The 21,950-nt window shown below is 31.3% G+C and overlaps 1 protein-coding gene across 2 annotated transcripts; it reads right to left on the reverse strand.

Annotated features, from left to right (window-relative positions):
• Window positions 1-415: 415 nt before the first annotated feature.
• Window positions 416-18,178, reverse strand: LOC114121037 (uncharacterized). Of its 2 annotated transcripts, none has more exons than XM_027983188.2 (4): window positions 17,389-18,178; window positions 3,145-3,271; window positions 1,489-1,793; window positions 416-783 (listed from the first exon to the last, which is right to left on the reverse strand). In XM_027983188.2, exons 1-4 carry the CDS (start codon window positions 17,498-17,500, stop codon window positions 647-649), a joined length of 681 nt encoding a protein of 226 aa, XP_027838989.1. In that variant the 5' UTR covers window positions 17,501-18,178; the 3' UTR covers window positions 416-646. The 2 variants fall into 2 exon arrangements, with proteins under 2 accessions (XP_027838989.1, XP_027838980.1); XM_027983179.2 differs by lacking the exon at window positions 17,389-18,178 and adding an exon at window positions 6,770-7,110.
• Window positions 18,179-21,950: the final 3,772 nt, after the last annotated feature.

Consider the following 21,950-nt stretch of genomic DNA (forward strand, 5'->3'; position numbering starts at 1 on the left):
ATTCACAGTCGGTTTTCTGATGATTGTCGACTTATATATATAATTTTAAGATAAACACTGGTAATTTTATATATTGTGATCTGCAAACAAAAGCGAGCTTATTATTATCTATAACTTATAAGTAGGTGTATTTGTTTTTTTTACATTTTTTTTTTCTTTCGCTGTTGACTATAATGTCATAGTTTTTATTAAATTTACTGTTACTCGTTTGAAGGACATCAAACAAACACGAATCGACGAGAAGTTTTTATTATTAATTATAAAGAAGACATTTTTTTATAATATATTGTTAAAATAAATAATAATTTTTATTTTCTGTTCTCTCTAATTGTAATTTTATTATTATGTTAACTAATCGAAGATTCGATTTTTGTCAAAAGTGTATGGACCATTTTTATGCAGAACAATAAAAACATTTGATACTTTTAATAAAGAAGTTTTCATCTTTTTTTTTATTATTTACAAAGTTTAAAGTGTACAAAGAATAATCATATACATAAAATAATAGTCTACGCAGTTAAGCCCACCGCCCCGAAGCCGGGCGCACTCCGGCCGTTCCTGCTGCACTTACAATATAAATATAACACAAATCCCCTAAAATTATCTCATTTCTTGTTTTGTTTTTCCGGTCGATTTTTTTCCTCCCTCACGCCGCGTATACGTTCACTTTTTGCCTGCCATCAGCGGCGGCGGTCGCCGTTTCTTTTCTCTTCTTTTGGTATTCTTCTTTTTGCAGCTTTACCCACGTGTCGCCCAGAGCTTTGGCGAAATGATCGTCAACCGCTGAAAATCATATTATTTTTCTTATTATTAATTTTTTATAACAATTTTTAATGTATTTAATATTATAGTATTATTGTGCATTGTGATGATGTTATATAGTCAGACCGTGCTCCCGTCCTTAATGCGTTTTCTCGACGGTACCATATCTGAACCTCGATTAGTGGTATGGGGGGGGGGGAGAGTTTTACAATTACTTTTCACGTACCAACTGAATTTTAGAGTCGATAGACCAGTTGGTATAATAATGTCGTTCACCATTAAGCCGTTACATATTGTGTAATGAACCAATTAGGCCGTTAAATATCTAACGATAATGAAAATTCTATACTGTCTTTAATAGTATAGACTCCATACTCTATGAGAACCAGCGGTGTCACTAAAATTCATACCCATAATGTAGTTTTATAATAAGTATACGTTCTATAATATAAGCCCGGATACTTTTATACATAGAATATTAGCTGCAGTTGTATTTTTAAATTTAAGTAAATATGTGTTATTATTTTTTTTCGAAAACAAAAAGTATGTAACCAGTTACTATTAAGTACCAACGAATTTATCAAATATATGTTGTAAGTTTTAGATTTTCAACAACGGTGATGGATTTAGATTGACCAAAATCTTATTTGTTATATATCTGAAGGTAAACTCAATCGGTAAAACTGGTACCGTGCACAATAGGTATAATAAATTTAAGGTATATACCTGATAGGCCCGCGTCGTCGTCATCGTCACCGTCTATTGACGGTGCGGCGGCGGCTGTGGCCGGAGCCTGTTGCTGTTGTCGTTGCGCGACGGCCGGCGCGAACACGTTCATGTAATCTTTGCCCAGAGATCGCCTGAAATGTTCGTCGATGACTGGGTCGCTAATTCCGCCTGTCGCCGTCGCCGCCGACAGTGTCCTGTGTCCGGTGGCCGGCGACGCCATGATCACCGAAGCCCGTTCTTTGGGCGTCGCCCTAGAACCGGCCGTCGTCGTCATGTCCAACGGTTCTTGAGAGTTTCTGAAACTATATATAAAATGTTAATATTAATTTTCGTTGGTATTGGGTACATGCGACACCACAGGTCAAAATATTGTAATAATCAATGTCGTGTGGCGCACCCAAGGAATAGGGCTGCAGAAATGTCTGCTTTCATGAAAATGTGTTTTTGAAAAATGTCTCTCCGAAGAAAAATCATGTGTTCTTTACTGACCATAATATTCTACAAGAAACGTAGTGACATGTCATATCACGATCTCGAGCACAAATACCGCATATACCGGTTCAATAGTGTAGCGATTTCAGAAATTTTAGATAATATGTTAAATTTTGTGGGGAGGGGTTCTAAAGTAGCCAAGGCAAAAAAATCGATTTGGAGGATTTTAATTCGAAGAAAAATAAGAGTTGGGTGGCCATACGACTGCTGTCGAGTAATTTTTGGTAAGTCAAAAAGTTTAAAGTTAAAAGCTACGTTTGATCATCCTCACCACCTCAACTCTAATTATATATAATTATGTGTTGTGCCTTTGTTACACCATATCAAGAATTTTATTTTATTTTTTCATTCTTGGGCTATACATATATACATATTTTATCATTTGTGACATATTATGTTATTGTTTTATTTTCATACACGATCGAGCCACGCTGCAGCATAATATGCGCTTTCAGTCTTTCAAAGAATACATTTAAGTAGTGCAAATATGTAATACTAATATGTATAGAGAATGGGTTTTTAGTTTTTAGCACAATAGATACATTTATTGGATTTTTGCTTCTTTGCAAGTGTAAAAAATGTAAAAAATTCGTAGTGCTATACATAGAATTTGTTTAGCAAAAAATGTATTCTGCATATTTGAACATATTTTTAAGATTACTTAGTGAATATTTAACCTATATTTGATCATTTTTTGAGTTATTCGAGAATTCTTTTTATTGACAAAAAATAATTTTATATGATAAAAACCATATATTTAAAATATCCAAAACCTGCATATTTATAATTACTAATTAAATATTTGACGTATTTTGAGGGATAAATATTTTCGCGATTGTAAGCTTTTCATTTGTCTTAATAGAATACAAAGAGAATTTTTTCAAGGTTTATATCTGCAGTGTGATAGTGTATATCAATAAGATGTATTTTAAAACTCTAAGAACTTATTATGGTAACTCTCATCCTTAGCAATAAGAGACAAATAAACCGACTGAAAAAAAATTAGAAACTGTCGTTCTTTTTACCCTCCCGCTTCACCACAAATCGAGGATATTCAAATCTCTGCAGTCATCACGCCGTGGTTAGAACCTGCAGGTCACCCGGGTAAGTATGCTAGTACGAGTATTATCGATAGATATAACTGATGAAGTGTATACTTACGGCGGTGGTGTTGACGATACGGGTGACGTGCAGACGGCCCTGTGTCTTCTCTCTCGCTTCCATTTTCCGACAGTGCCGACGGTTCCTTCCATTGCCGAACATCTCAGCGACAGCGCCCTCGAATGATCTGTAAAAAACGAAAAAATCTTATTTAAAGAAAAATACTATAGGACAAAATCCAGTCGTGTGTAACGTGCGCGTTGGTTTACTGCCAATCGTATCATTCAGTTTATATGCATTTTTAATCCAACCGGTTCTAAATAATGGTAAATAATAATAATACGAAATTTACTACGATTTACGTCAATACGACGCGTGGCAATGTACCAAACCCTACATATACGCGTCACACGATATCTCGAATGCATATATATAGTATTATTATTATTTATGCGGGATTCTTGCTGAATTCCTATCGTTCTTGAAATTTCCCGCGCCGTTACGCCGCGCCCCGTACAACATCATACATACCTACGTATTATTGCAACTCGACATGATATTGTCATTTATGATGTAAAAAAATTAACACAAGAGGAATTGTCGACGACAGATGTTACAGCGCCAATACGATTTTTTCAACATTCACGGTATAATATATTATTACTTATATCGTTACACGTCACGTGCGGCGCATTACGTAGATATGTTCCACACTCCCGCATATTATACGTGTACTATGTGTAGTATGTGGAGGTTTCGACAATTTGATGAAATATCATACATAATATAATATTTTTATTTTATTGTGCGGTTTAATAACGACCTATCGTAAAATCCTCAATAATATTCTTATGGTCAGCTATACGCCTCATATTTGTTCTCTATACCTCTACATGAATATTATGAACTATATACATATACGTATGTCGTATATATATATACGTGAACACTGCCCATTTACGATATATTATATGCCGATGAGTGTTGTGTGTCCGGTGTGTGTATATATATTAAAGGTACATCACTATTATATGATATACACACGTAATCTTAGTACATTATTATGGTTGTCGTTATATTATATCCGTTTTCCCGTCCGGGCCGACGTAGGAGAACGGAAGGAAGACGACGACCATATACACGCACTCTTGGCATACGAACAAAGTGCACGTTTCCTGTTCGTGATTAACATTAAATATATATTACAATAATATTAGATATTATTATTGTTATTATACTATAAGTCTATAACGCCATCGTCTTTCGGACGTGGCATGTTGGACGCGCTACACAAGATGATGACTCGTGTTAATCTAAGCAGAACTAGTGTTATTTTATTCAAAGTTATAATATAGGTCCGCGGCACCGATAGAGTCTCGCGTATTATGATAATTTATGTATACAACCCGTCATTGAACCAATTATCGAAAATAAAAACAAATTTATCGATTTTTTTTTTTATACGTCAGTGTATAATTTGCTATAAACAATAGATTTCTTTGAAATCGAATGACCAATTCGTCGACTGTTCAGCACAATTATTAATTCAAACAACTATCGCAATAAATTATAATTGATAACGTTTATTTAAAACACAAGGATTATGCACACATAGTACTATACTACAATATACATATATACTTATTTACATAAGGAGATTATCCATTGCATCAATTCATCGGAATTGATAATTAAAATATACACATTTGACATTATACCAATTAACAATATTAAACGTAAACTTAAAAAAAAACTTAACGGCTTAGCACTTTCCAGTTGCTACATTACAGTATGAATGAAGAAAAGAAATATAAATCGTACAAATAAATTATTTTATAGCCCTACACTTCAAACACGCCTTTTAGTTTCTACATTAGACCTAATTAATTTTATTTCACTTTTCACTGTTTCAAATAATTATTAATAGCCGTAATTGCAGATATATCGTTATTTGTCCAATTGTAGTTTTAACGTTTCTTTATAGGACTAAATTAAGAGTTATCGATCATTGTGCGAATGGACGTTTTTCGATCGGTATAAGAACGGTTAATACTTCAATCAAGTGCAGATATATTTATATTTCTATATATTATGTATTTAAGTGAAATGTAGGTATCATTAATTTCAATCGAGTATGATATACCTAGGTAAATCGTAAATGTATCTATATTTGTGGTATAGTAATTGAAATTTGTTAACTACCCGGTCCAATAATGAAAGAATTGAATCATATAATGTCGATGAATGTATAATATTCAATTAAATATTCAAACGTTACTGTAACAATATAATTTATAATCTGAATATCACGCAACATTAGGTATAGTATAGTTGTCTTTATAGTATATAGAAACCCTCATAACAACTAGTTAGATAAGTACACACCCATAAGGTGGGGAATGAATTAGTTTTTATATACCTACAATAGAATCATCCCCTTTGATATTTTATCATATTAAACAAACATTGTCTGATACCAGTGAATAACAACATTTACAATATTTTAATCGAAATCAGGTTCATATTTTAACACTTCATCATGTCACACACAGTTTAGAAATATTATAGTTTAGTAATTGTGGGTAAGTACGTATAACATTGAGTATGAGTTTGCGCCACAATACCCGTACGGCCCAACGCCTAATTGGATTAGTAAAGACTTAAACGTTAAAGTGTGTAATTACAATGAATTTAATTTGCATAAATTGAGTATTGCAAAGTCAACTTTGTGTACGATTATTGAAAATATTTTCACATGCATGTACAACATACTAGCCGTGTTTACAATTTAGAAATGTATTGTTTTCCAACAGTTAAAATAATATTAGATACCCGAGAAAAAAACCATTCCATAATTGTAGCGATGTGACCATACGTCTATACATAATGTCAATAATTTGATATTCATATTTTCAATTTTCACGTCTTGTAAATTAAAATTAACCAATAAAATCGAGGACAAAAATTGTATACTCATTGTAATACATCAAATTGTTACATTGCATTAATTAATTATCCTGTATGGCACAGTGGCATACATGATATTCGTCAATGAGTAAATTTCAACAGTCAAAAATTAATTTTCCGTCAATGGAAAATTTCTATCGTAACCAGGTTAGTTATTAGACTCCAACTATCTATATACCTAACACTCATTGTCCATGCTATAATAATATGATACTGTATTAAAAATAAATTGCGATTTCAACATCGAAAACAAAAACAGACGTACGAAAAAGATCATACATTATGACGGTCTCGACGAATAAATTAAAAAGCCAGTACGTACAGAAAAAACCCTATTAACGAAACCATTACTTACGGCGATCGATTAATTTCAAAAATATAATAATAGGCACAATAACACGCACTATAATGTGATATTATGTGACATAATTGTGTTGCTCAACGAAATGGATATATCACCTGTTACAACAATAAAGAGCACGCACCACGCGACATCGAATATGATGTATACGTACAGCAATTAAGTAAGAACTTCGACTCAGTTAAAAACGTCCGAAACTTATATAGTTTTTTTAGCTTCCTCGGTATTTTGAGTTGTGGCGTTCTACTCGCTTTCACGGTTTCGTGTGGTACAGAACGCGTAAACAGTAATAATACAATAATTAATATACTATGTTGAAATTAAAAGCATCAGAAAATCGCGTGATCCTTTTCTCACCGTCAAAGTAGTCGACAGCCCTCTCCACCCACGGCTGCCAAAGGTGTCTGGTCCGGTCCGCCTTGTTGTTCCGACCGTCCCGGTGCCGATTGTGTTGTTCGTATCTCGAGAACATGACGCACAGGCTCATAACCCGATCTAGCGCGTGTACTATACTGTTAACTTAATATTATTATCGAACGGACGATCGACGAATCGTAACCGAAAAACGCGAGAAAATCTAAACGGCGAACCGAATAATAATATATATTATATAATATATATCAAGAAACAATAATGTGAGCGACAAAATGACAAGTCCGTAGACAGTGCGTGTCAGAGCCGTACGCGTCGCGAACGATGAATGGCGTCGTCGTCGTCGTCGTCGTGGTCGTCGTCGCGCTGCCGCCGCCGCCGCCGCTTTTAAAGATTGTCCGCGCCGCCACCGCCGCCGCGGTTCATTCATGGCGCGGCTGCGGGAAACCGGTTGCGCGCCGCCGCGGCCAGGAAGCGTTCGTGCGGCGTCCGGCCGGGCGCAGAGGGCCCGCGCGGGCGCGCGCTAGTACACCGCGAACGCGTCCTCCGCCGTATTCATTAATGGGCACCCCGACCCGTGTGCTCCACAGGTGCGCGCACACACACGCACGATAAATAATGTAAAAAAGGGTTCACCGGAAACTACAACGCCTCCGGCTTAAACGTACCCATTTATTATGTACATACATCATTCTCGTACACGTAAACGCGTTTATAAGACACACACGCTCGCGACCGTATAGAAACGTTATATTATTATAATATTCTACCGTGTTATTATATATTATTATAAATCGTCTTCTTCCCCTCTCGGGCGGGAACGACGACGACGACGACGACGACAATAATAATGCTCGAGATTATAATATATAATAAAAGACACGCACGCTGTGGCTTGTTATTATTATTATTGTTGTTGTTGCTGTTGTTGTTGTTGTTGTAGGTAATGTTATATCACAGAATAAGACGACAATTAAATCGTGTGTTGATAACCAGTACACACCAAAGAGCTCCGGACAGCACGAAGCGCAATGGACCCGCGACTACCACGTCGAGTCCGATGGTACCTGCGCCACAGAGCCCCGGGCGACCATCGTGTACACGCGATGTACCATGTTATTATAATATACGATTATTAGTCCTACGGGTATACGCGGCAGCGACGGTAGCTAAAGACGATTAAGATAAGGTGGTCCTCGTCGTCATCGTAAATCAGTGTGGGAACCGAATTCGGAAACGCGTACTTGCTTGCTCTCTATGTGTGCGTGTGTATAACTGAAGCTATATAGTGCTACACAATGCCCAGAGATTTTTACGATCGAAACGTCCGATATAATAATAATATATAACATTATAAAATAAGGTACACGTAATATACGTACGTATTCGACGCAAAGGACGGATGTTCGGAAAACGTAGTTTATGAACGCTCCCGGCGAAAAATTTATAATAATAGTATTATGTAAATGGAATACATTTCCATATATTTCCAACAGAGCTTGACGAACATATTTTACAATACATATCGACAAATTCTTCTGCGGTTGTCTATAACAAAAATTGTTAGACCTGTAACGACATTCGATATTAATATAATTTTGTCATAAGTAATGAGAGTTGTAATGTGCTTACACGCTATTGCGTAGGTATACGGTATATATATATTACAATGTATAGAAATATTTGAATGCTGATCAGTGATCACCGGCATAGTCGCATAGACGTCAGACACAATGTCAGGTCACATTATAGATATACATTATACACATAAGTTATCATAAGCAAACTGACGAGAAACGATTTGAGGTAACGTAATATTATGTTCAAGATTATATAAATACTAAAGATGATATATCAGTTTTCAAGCGTTTCATTCGATACGTGAATCTTACAAGGAGAATATTATATTTATTATTTGTGCACAGTATAATACTAATTACTAATTATACATTTATAAAGACAATATCGTACCTGTCTATTGTCTTAAAAACCTATAATTAGAGTTATTTTTTCGTTAACGCAAAGATGTCGATTAACCTAATATAAAATTAACGATTGTTTAATTGACCAATGTTTTTAATAAATCACGTATATGTAAGATCCATTCATGAATTTTAAGTTACAAGAAAACAACAACAAACTCGTTAGTTGAAGTTTATAACTACTGGTCACCACTCATCATATTATATCTATTACCTATAAATAGGTAAGTATAATTATTCTTATACATATCTAAAACCTCGACCAATAAATATTAAATACCATGAATCAATAATGCAAAATGTGCCCACAAGAAAAAATACTATTTGGCACTTGCCTGTATTACGATAATACGATCACAATGCAGTACTATGTCGATGTAAAACTTCTAATATATTTTAATAATTAACGGTCGGCGTGTATAATATAATATAAACTACAATTTAATGCACTAATATATCTACAATAAATAACCGTTATTATAATATTAAAATATTATTTTACATGTAATGTTTGTGTTTATGTGTGAAAGAGTATTGACAGTATTGTATGAATATAAAAGAAATAAATAAACCCTTATTAATAGAAAGATTAATAGGGTACTTTTCATATTCAAATAAATAATGTATCAATATTCAAATAATCGAATCAATGGAAGAATTTCAGCAGGGATATATTCGTGTTTACCTACTCAATTATTGATTAAGAATTTAAGTCATGTTTATTTTAACTTCGAATCATTAGAGCTCAATATTTTTAATCGATTACTATTTTTATTCGTAATCGGTTACGAACTTAAAATGTTAGAGGATTAAAATATGACCATACAATCCATACATTATACATACCTACAATTATATATTATTAAATATAATTATTTTTGTAATTTAAAAAAACAACAATAATGGGCTTAATTATTTCTTGTAATGAAAATAAGTATAATTTAAATTTTAAGCTGTAGTATCGTTATTCTTTAATAGATAAATACGAAGAAAACGCTAATAGACATGACTAATGAGTGAATCATTTTAAAGGAATATAAAGGCAATAATATATAATACAAAGCAATTCTACTGAACTTAAAATTAGAGATGTCAAACACACAATGCTTATCTCTTGTCCGCGAAAAAAATGTGTGCTATTTTTACATTATATTAATTTATTCTGTTGTCACAAATTTCAATTATGTACATTATTCAATGTATTCAATCCTTCAACGGAAGTTTTTAATAATTTTTTTTTTTTAATAAAAAATGTACCATTATATACAGCGAAATATTACTTAAAGGCTATATTCTATATTATAGCTTAATTAAAAGACTTAAGTTTAACTAAAAACTATAAGTACATAATTAAAAACATAGGTATTATTACTGAACGATTAAGTGTATTAAAATTAAATATTAAAGCAATCACATGTGAGACAAACGTATACTGTATATGTTTAACAAATCTGAATTTAACACAATACACAGTAACTATATAATTTGAGGAATCGACAAAAGATGTTTGAAAATGTTTTTGAATGGGCACAACCACAATTTATTGTTTATAATTTGAAAATTTCAAAACAGGAGCACACTATAAAGTCGTGCATTTATATAATAGTTAAATTACATATACGTTGTTAATATTGACTTAATAATGATAATACTATAAAAAATATTATATTCCTTGACGGTCTCGCGTGTGACTCAGCAAAACACTGTCTGCATTGTAATACAGCATATAAACATTTTGTTTATAATATCTCATCGATGATTTGGAACTTGTCCAAAATAATTTTGTCGCCGCGCTCGGATATGTACCTACCTATTACACAGGAGGTGGTGGCGATGGCGACGCAGTGTGCACTTTTAAACTTGAAAACTGACAGGGCGACTGTGTTAGTGGGTAGGCGTTTAGACACATAATTGTCTTAATTGTTTGGCATAGACTTTAAACACATAAATTTTCCACAATGAAAAGACCAAAATATTTGGCATTCTATTTTGTGTTTTATGTATTATCTCTACGCGAGGCTTTGACCTCAAAATATTTCGAATACTTATGCAATGGCCCTTTGTAAAAATAAAATAACATAAATTTTAGAAAGCTATAAATTTGTACCAACTACAAACTCACAATATATAATATACGAGTGAAAATCACGTTAGAAATAAGCCGGTTGAATTAATTTATAAATATATTAAGAACCTAGAAATCAGTAATTTTCGTTCGATTGAGTTGCTTTTTTTACATTTTTTTCTTGCTTACAGATTATAGTCATCGTTAATCAGCGAAAAATCTGTACTCGGTGGGCGCACTTAAATTGCTACTCCCCGAGGAAATCAGCGAGAAAACAGTTATAACTACCGGGAGTGCAAACAAAAAAAAAACGTAACAGCTACATCGGAATATTCTAACGCTTTCACCCGAGAAAAGCCGGTCGATCGGAAACTATAGGATGAAATACTATTATCCGTCTCGTAATCATTAAAGTATATAAAATAACAACAAAAAAAAAAACCAGAAAACATCCACCACATCCAAGTGTAACTAACAATTGATATGATATATTTTTTAGAATAATAGAAATACTTATTACGATATATTTTATTTTTAAAAATAATGTTTTATTATACATCGTAAGTTTTATGTTACCTAATCAGTTATTGAAAAGTTAAGTGAAAAAAAGATAAAGATATCAGTAAATTATAAAGAGGAATTAACATTACAACTTTGTTAAATTTTTCAAAATGTTTTTATATAATATATATCTAAATATTATATAATATGAAAACTGTACAGTTTCACGATTTTCCGTTTTTACAGAAATTGTACTTTTATTTATCCATGCGGTTTTAATAATATACGTGTTTTTCTATAAAGATAAAAAGTAACTATTCTAAATTTTTTTTTTTAGATTACCTCTATAGTAATTGTTTTTCAAATGCAATATTTTTATTTACGGTTTTAAAAAATCAAAATTGTTTAAGTAATTTCGTTTTAATAAAAATGTATTTTTATATGTTTTAGAGATTAAATTGAACAAGCATATATCATTAATTAATTTTAAATAAAATAAATTATTAAATTTTTATATCGTAATATTCCTATGTTGTGCGTAAGGCGTAACCAATAATGAATACTGTGTACAAACATAGTAATACACTATACATAGAGTATATCTACGTTCTACACATATATCATGTTATATTATTAATAATTTATAGTATGAATTGAAGATTAAGAATAAGTTATACATATTAATTCACTTTTATGTAAATGTAATATATTGTATATACGTAACTATGTAAAAGTATTGTTTATACAATTATTAATTAGCCATTATAATATGTATAGCTTGTATCCTAAAACTGCTGTATTAACACAAAATAATACATTATTATTACATATTAAACACTCATATATATTATTTTAACCATTTTTATTTTCATCAAAATCGAAATTTAAAATATATCCGAATATTAGAGCATTTATATCCATGCATTTACTGTAGAAGTAAAATTGCATTTACCTATAATAAATTTATAACCATATTAAAATCAAAAATAAGGAATATTTAATGAAAAAAATTGTTACATTTAAAACGCTAAATATTTTTATTAAATCGTAGACAAATTTGGTTTTTAAAACCAAGTATGACCAATTGATGTTTTAATGATGTGACAATAAGTATCAATCATTTGTATTTTCATAGAAATCAGGCCAATTAAATAGATTTAAACCACAAGGTATTATCGTATTACCATTTACCATTTACCAGCGTCCAAATTGAACATAAAAAATAAACTAATTGAAAATCATCAACATTCACCAATATTTATTACGATTTACCTACAGAGTATTACACCGTATCAAAATAAAAATTATAACAAAAAAGTCAATTTCTTCAACTGTACAGAAACAATTACTAAAACTACTTAAGATGTCAAACAAGCGTTCTCACACTTCTCATATTGCTTATTCTGTTACTGTTTATATCATGTATTTTTATTGACATTATGACAAATTAAATCTTTAACGCATAATTTGGATATTGGATATTCCAGGATATTTATCTAATTATTTTAGATTTGTGGTCAATATAATATTATTTAATTTTATGAAGATTTATTCTTTATTAAATACCTATATACTTACTTTTTACTAAATTAAATAAATTAAAAGGGGATTGAATTATCAAGATTTTAGAATCATTAAACGTAATTTTAAAACTTCTTATGTTCAGTGTTTACTATAATATTAATATTTTTTAAGAACAACTAAATTCATTTTCTTAATTATACAGTTATAGCCTAAATAATAGGTATATATAATATTATAAGATCCCATACATTAAAATAAAATTATTGGTGTAACAGCGTCATGAATGAAATTTACAATTATCAATACATCAAATTGTGTAAGATTTTATGTACACCACACAAGGCCGTAACTGAAAAAAAAATTCGGAGGAAGGGGATCCAACATTTTTTTGAATATATAAATACTGAACACTCGTCATTTTTATCTATAATATATGTTAAATATTTCTGCTTTTAAAAATTTCAAGGGGGGGTGGTCCAGAGTCCAGACCCCTGGACACTCCCCCCAAGTTACGGCCTTGATACCACATATCAAATACATATTGAATTATAATGTAATTACAAACACAAAAACAGGAAACTTTAGAATAAAATGATAATTTTATTAGTAGAAAAAGTTATATTCACAATATATTTTTTATGTCTACTAGCAATTAGCATTACTCATTTTTAACTATAATTTTTAGAATCTTAAGTTAGGTAATTGTCTAATTTTACTTATAATAAAGTAGGTAGGCAATAAATAAATATGGGATTAATATGTTTGTATCCGACGTGGCTAAATCCTATTTGTTTAATGTACTTTAATACGTGCAATAAGTATTACCAATATCTAAGATAATTTTTTTTTTAAAAAAAATAGAATTTTTATCTTTTTTAATTAATAATTATTAAATACATTTAAGCTTAGTGGTTAAGTAATTCAATGTGATGTACATGTCTTTGCACAACACATAAGACAATACTGAATACAGAATAACGAAATTAACACGCGTCCTTCGACGACTGTAATAAATCCTAAATGCTCCGACAGTCTGACCCGTCCCCTCTGATTCAAGTTCAGTATCCCCACTATCTCCTCTACAAATGGTTTAATTTTTAATAATACAACGCAATCTATGTCACCAAAGTAAACATTATACAAAATATTTATGTTTATAAACAAAAATATATTGAATAATATAATAAATTTGTAGGATTTTGGTATAGAGATATGTCGTATGTATACTTATAAAGGAAATCAAGATTTAAGAATATAGAGTTGATAGAATCATATGTACTATAGGAAAGTTATCCTATACGCGATTGCTTAATTTAGTATAATTTGTATCAATAAACTATAAAGTAATCATAGCAAGAATGTATCTAAATATTTAAAAAAAATTTAATTAATTAGGGACAAACCAAACTTTTATGCACCATTACATATGCAGGTTGTGTTTTCAATAATAGTATTTTTTTTTTTTAATTAACAAGTCTAATTAATAATATTGAACAGATAAACGTAGATTACAATATTAGCCAATTTAGGTTTTGCGTATAATGTGTGATTTTTATTTTAAAACTTAATTGCTCGAAAACGGTGTTTTTATGTACTTCAAAAAATTCTAATAACATAATGCCTACATTTACATACAAACGTTAATTATTATTTATTTAGTATTAACTATACATTTTAGTAAAATGGTAACGGCAACACTATACAATAGTCACTAATCAGTTAAGTGTTATTAAGAGTTTACTAAACGACTATATCTATACAGTTATTAGTTTGTTAGTTATTTAAAGATTACTTAATTGAGCTTTAATTTTACATGAAAATGCGTACGTATAACGATTTATGTTTTATAATCTAATAAATAAAAAAATAAATAAAAAAATTTGCTATAGACAACGGTCAATAACAGTTATAGTTATAACCTATACTTAACCATGTTTAATAAAATACAAGAAGTCAAATTACGTGTGATATTACTAATAAAAGAATACTAAATTATACCTGCATGTACATTTATACATTAGGTAATAATCAATGATGTGTAGCTAGTGTATATACCATATTTACTTATAACATAAAATAATATGTATTATGGATATTATTTTCTTTTTTTTTTTAATTTAAATTTTAAATTTTTACATAAAAAAATTTTTGTTTGTGCTTAAAAAAGCTTGAAATTGCAACACATATTTATTGTAAGATGTTTATAAACCAGTTTAAAAAATTATCAAAAATACATAGTTACAACTTACAACTATTTTTATAAGCATTTAAAATTGAAAATTTTAAGAAATTCATTAAAATAATGAAACTTATTAGAGAATTAATAAAATAAAACTAAAATGTATATAAGAATTATTTTGAAGTGAAAAATTTAAAACTTTTTAATTTTAACACCAAAGGTATAAAAATATAGTTCAATATTACTTAAGAGTTTAATGTTAATAAATGTATATATATTGATTTTAAGCCACAAATAATTTTTGAGATGAATTTAAGTACACATTTTAACTACCTACAGGCTACATTTGATATTCAAAGTGTAATATAGGTAAAAATGATTTATCCTTTTTATTATTTTATGTTAATAAATTATAAACTTGAATGTTGAATCATTCCACTATTATTTAAATTATTATTATTATTTTACACACGATGAACTTCAAAATAATTTAGACTAATTTTAAGCTACAGATATAGACAATTGAAATTATTGAATTTTTATCGATCACTTTTTAAATTCGGTTAAAATGCAAGTATAAAACTTGATTTAAAAATATTAAAAATACAAACTTTTGAATAAAAAAATTGTCAAAATCATGAACATTTGAAATCATATAGTTAAATATAAATACAATTTTCAATTTTGATAGTTGTACCTTGAAAATGTAGTACAAGGTACCTCATAGCCATTGTGAAAAAAACAATTTCAATTATTTTATTGTAATTCAAGAACATTATTAATGAAGGGAGGGGGGCTTGATACTTTTACGTATTTCAATATACACAATGACATTTTTGGTATTACAGTCTACAGATTCAGAAGTTATATATGTATGATATAAATACATACTTGTCACTTGATAATTCATAATATATAATGAATCCAATATTTTTAGCAATTATTAATTTAACACACCTTATATTATATATCAACAAATATTGTGTTATTGTAAAAATATATCGTTTTTATTTTTGATTGTGTTACAACAATTTTAAAATTTCAATAATTTAAAAATGATAAAATATAGTAAAATAAAATTAGAATATTTATATATTTATGTAAACTGTAGAGCATTGAAAAACAAATGAATTTAGAATTTTCATGTATTAGGTATAAGGTAAACACAAAAAAACATAATATAACATATCATTATATTACTGAATACTGAATAGAATCATAGATACCTGTAGGTATAAAAAGTATTGATTAATACTTCATACTTGACCGATAACTGATGACCTAATGTAGATTATTTGTTTTTATAGAATATTGACAACTGTATTAGGTATGACATAAACAATTGAATTTAAATAGATGGGAGTTGTTACGTGTTTGTAAATCGAGAATACAATTTTAAAAATGTGATAGGTACCAAATGTCAAATGTTATACAATTATTTGAGTTTTCAAATAATTTTAAAAAAGTGATTATTATCAATTTTAATCTCTAAAAATATTAACTAGATCCAATTCGCTACCAGAAACTTCCCTCAAAATTGTTGATTAGAAAATTTTTTCTACAAGAAAAATGATCTTCATAAGCAAAAATAAAAAACCCCATATCAATAAAAACTTAATTTACTTGTTTTTGCTTATCATCCCATGAAGTTTCTACTCATATTATTAACTTATAGAGACTAGTACCTACCTATATAGTGATATAATAACAATACGTAACGTGTAGGTACATCGTAAATGTTGAAAACTATACGAGTTATAAACAAATACTACAACGAGCTCTCCACTGTGGTGATGGTTTGAATCAGATTAGCTAAAACGAGTCAGGAGCAAGTCGATCCTACACCCTAGTCGCAAAAACCGATAGTGTGCGTGAGGGCGGTTGGAGTTTTCCGGCCTCGTATATAAGGGAATCTGTTCGGCCGGGGCGCACGGCATAGGCAACTCAACCGACGGCCCGCCGTAGAAATCGACCCGAACGATAACGATCGGGGATAACCGGCGCGAGCGCTCGACTCGTCGTCGGATGCCGCGAATAAAAATAATAAAAACCTCCGCTCGATACGTCGCGACCCTCTAAACCGCACTCGATTCCGTCAATATGCGCGCACATTTCTCGGGCGTTGAAAACTGGGGAAACCCACAGCACGCGTGCACGTCGTCTGGTCCTTCTGGACAACATCGAAATAACATAATATTTCATCGCTGCAGATACGTTACGATACCGTATGATTATCGACATGTGTAATTATTAATAACAAAAATGATACGACGCCGGCAGAGATCTGCGACAAGAACGATCGTAGTGTGCACAATAATAATATGCAGATAGGTAAAGTTGTATGGGTACTCACTGGTGGCGTAAGACGATTCTACCACGGCCGCAGCGGCCGCTGCCGCAGTCTCTTCTCTGTGCAACATCGTGGCCGCTCTGGACAGCACTTCTAACGGCGATTCGCTTTCCATTTCCGCGAGTCGTAGTCTCCGCGATAGTGGTTGGTTACGGCTGCAGACGGACACGACCGGGATGAACGCGGAGACGGCACTGGTCGTGATACGAAGCCAAGTCGATCGTACGGTTACGTTTTGCGTACACCGCGATCCACAGAGTATAATACGAGGAAGAACGATGTATACGACAATCGCGGGAAAATAAAACTGCAGTCGGTGACAAACGACTACTGTCGTGTACAGGTAGTCGTAGCAGTGACGATAGAATTATTGCGGTTTTTTATTATACGCGAGACGAACACGAGAGATCCCGACCAGAGGACTTACCTGTTCTCAAACGGATTCGGTTGTGGTGTCCCGCGGGGCCGGGGAACGTCACTGCGGCATATACGTGCGCGCGCGCGCGCGCTCGCGCTCTACGCTGCGTGTATAATATCCGCTCAAGTCGGTGTGTGCGTGCGTCGGTGTGCGCGTGTGTGCGAGCGGCTGAGAGAGTGTGCGTGCTGCGGTTTCGACAGCGCGGATCGGAATGTCAGGAATGATCGGAATTGAGTTTTTTAAAAACGCGTTTTCGCCCGGCACGGTGCGACGGCGGCGGTGTCGGGCCGGGGTACGGCGACCGGCGCGCCGCCTGGTGGCAAACACGCGCACAACCGCCGCCGCCGACCGTGGCGAGGTCACAGCCGTTCTCCCGCGCGCCTCGCCGCCCCCCAGAGAATCGGTCCACCGCTCGACCGTACTATAATACTACAATAATATACTACTACTTACTACTATATTATTATGGTCGTCGGTCATCGTCGTCGTCGCGAAAAACATAAACAAAAAGCTCGCGCCACACATATATATGTATACCGTAAAATACTTATAATAATAATAATATTATTAGTTCGCTCGTATATCGATTATTTTGACGCTACGGGTTTTTTGCGGGTGATTCGCACGTAAATCGCATTGGAAATCGTATAACGACCGACAATATAATATATAGTAGGTAAAGGAAGTGAGATCGTTTCGAATACGAAATATCGGGCGGACTCGAAATCAGCTCGCGCCGCAGTCGCGGCTTTCGCGAGTCGATCGATTTATTTTCGATCGAGTGCCACTCGCTGCAGTCCGCAGTAGTATAAACTTCCAGAAGTTCCTGCAGAGAAATATATGGCTGCGCGTACAGTGTACGATGAGATCCCGCGAGCTATCACGACGTTCGATAACTATAAGCAGTCAAGTACCAATATATAAGCAAAGTCCCTGTGTAGTGCTTTCTCTATACAGGCGCACGTGTTACAATAACTTATAATAACATAATATGTGCACACCGTCGAGTGCCAGCGACTTCGACACTATACAGTCCGGTGTATTATACGACCTAATAAAATTTAATATTGTTATGTATATATATGTGATCCCGGAGGTACTTCTTTCTGTGAAAAATGATTTCCGCGCTTAAAGTGCAAGTATAATACATATATACAGTATTATAATATAGTCGAAATATATTCTTGTTGCAGGCGTGCATTCGTGGGATTAATATAGGTACATATTATAGAATTATTCTCCACCTTCTGTACACACCATTTATATAATGGTAGAATAATGGTAATGAGCAATATTATTTATGCGATTTCATGGCTATAATGACATAGACTATATTTCCAATATATCGAATGAACAGCTGATCGCATACGATGTACGAAGTTATAAAACGGAATGGGTCAATGAAATTTGTGCGAAGATGACGATGATGACGACGACGACATCGGGTCGCGCGTTCTAGAAATTCTTCACAAACTCATGTGTATATATATATTTTATGTAGGTATGTAATATGTATAGCGCATACGTATGCGTATGCCACCCGGATTTTAGAGAGAACGCCGCCAGTACGCACGACGATTTGTTGGCGCGCTCGTGTTTGCGAGCGCGAAATTTTTAACATTTCACAATGATGAATTTTTATAAGACCGTATATCCGCTTGTTATACAAATGCGACTATATTGCAGACGTTCTGTTACATTAGTGAAACATTTTTTTTTAAATATTGCAGTCGTTAAAACCTTATAAACAATATATATATTATATTATATATTTTAATGTATAGAATATATACATATAATATACACATAAAAATATTATATTAATAATAAATCCTGATTATAATACGTAAATCATCGTCACTTCTGATGTTCAACAATTTTTCTCGTGTGCAATTTCAGAAGAAACGAGATGCTCTATAGATTGCATATTATTCATACGGTTAATTTAAGAACAACAAAGCAATTTAAAAGAAGCCAACCTAATTTAACTCTTTACACACGCATACATAACGTATATAGGTATAATTTATATTATATTAATTTATGTATCATTATATTCTTGATTGTCCCAACAAAAATAATTAAAAAAACAACAACTTAAAGCATTTAACCATTTTAACCTTAGCGTGATAAATAATACAAAACTCAAAAGTAAATTTATATTTATTGAATTACATTTGTAATAAATACGATGTTTCAGTTATTTAAATAACAAAAAACTTAATATACGATCATACTATTATGATGACAAATACCTATCCAACAAATTTGTGATCAACTGCCAAATAATATAGCCAAAAAAATATATTATATAGGACCTACTGCATATTGTTGTTGCATTGTACTCATCATAGTATGATTTAACGAATTCCATTGAACATGAATAATAACGCGAATCAATGTGATAGCTTACTGCTTACTTTTTAAATTAGGTATAATTAGTAATTACTCATTATGGTATATCAATAAATTTATTTTGGTGTACAAGCTTTTGCAATAAAATATAGACGCGAATATTTTAAATTTTCATTGACAGACCCTATAATATTATATTACTTTTAACTATTAAATAATTTTCAAAAATTTTAATTTATTGTACAATATTATTATCAATTATCATGTATGTTTATGACATTTTTCAAATCATAGATTAAATTGTATGAATAATTCTATTAATATATATAGGTACGCTATTATATTATGTGACCTTTAGAATAACATTAAGGAACCATATATCGTATAATATGTTTAGTGCGTGTATAATACTATATATAATATACAGTAAAACTAGTAATATAGTATAATATACACACATCTCAATTTATTTACTATGTCATAGACCGTAGTAATTGAAAATTCGAAATATCTGAGACCAAAAAACCAGTGTAGTTATACATTTTTTAATGAAGTTATATAATACATATATATATGTATAATAATTATGTATGTATTGCACGTTTTGTACCATACTATTTTTATAGTTGAACTGCGTGTAATGTATATATCAATAGGCCAATAGCTCATTATAATAAATATTTAGGAATTTGACCTTGAGAGGTGAAAGATGAAAATTTTATTTTTCAACTTCACATAATTAGGTACTGTATGTCTGTATTAAATCTTTTTTTCTAGTATTCTGGTTTTTACAAAAAGTTTCCAAATACAACTAGGTACATACAAAAATAATACAATACATAGGTATTATCATAATGAGTATAAAAATGGTTTTTTTAATTGTTTTTTTTTTTTTTTTTTTGGTATGATTAAGCCAATTATATTTTTTTTCATTAATAATAAATGTTCAGCCGTTCAGGATCGTTATCTTTTATAATTTTATGTATCCTTATTTTAAAATTAAAAATTCCTTAAATCTTTTTTTATATATCCGGCTGTGTTAATTATTTCGAGTTGCATATATATGTATGCTACGGAACCACAAATATGTTTATACTCATTGACCATTGTTGTTATTATTATTATTAAATATAACTAGGTCAAAGCTCGAGGCTCGCTTGTTGCCAGCAACAAATATAATAGTAACGAATTATGAACTAAATTACTTCAGTGTAGTATGTACACACAAAACCCATATAGATAGGTACTTGTTTAATTTAACATATAATTCGTACTTATAATATTTTTATAAAAATGTACATAGGTAATAAAACTGTATTTATTTTGATCTTTTAGATAATAAAATTGTTTAAATTTGATAAATTTAATAGTTAAAATATTCTAATACAATATTACTTTAATATTTCATCAATGTTCATTATTTTCAAAATTACTCTTGTACTTTGTGTTTTTATTATAAAATAAAATAACTATTTAGAGTTTTATAATTCTTGAAGTCTCTTTGGCTCATCAATCAACCCTTCCATGGAAAACCGTTGTTTCACTTCGTTCACTTACCATCGTACCACGGATTTTAAGTCCATGTCCATATAACCCTCTTCCTGGAATATCAATCATATCCTTATACTTACATTTTTTTTCTGTCGATCGTAATAATATCTCTTTAACTCTCTTTTTAATAGCAGTAAGAACAACATACATAAAGAAAAGTCGTATATATTAATATTTTAATATTTAATAACGATTTATCCCTAAACGATCTTTGTTTTTGTTCAAAAAACATTAACCATTT

Source organism: Aphis gossypii, chromosome 2 (genome assembly GCF_020184175.1).
Source record: "Aphis gossypii isolate Hap1 chromosome 2, ASM2018417v2, whole genome shotgun sequence".
Classification (NCBI taxonomy): Eukaryota; Metazoa; Arthropoda; class Insecta; order Hemiptera; family Aphididae; genus Aphis; species Aphis gossypii.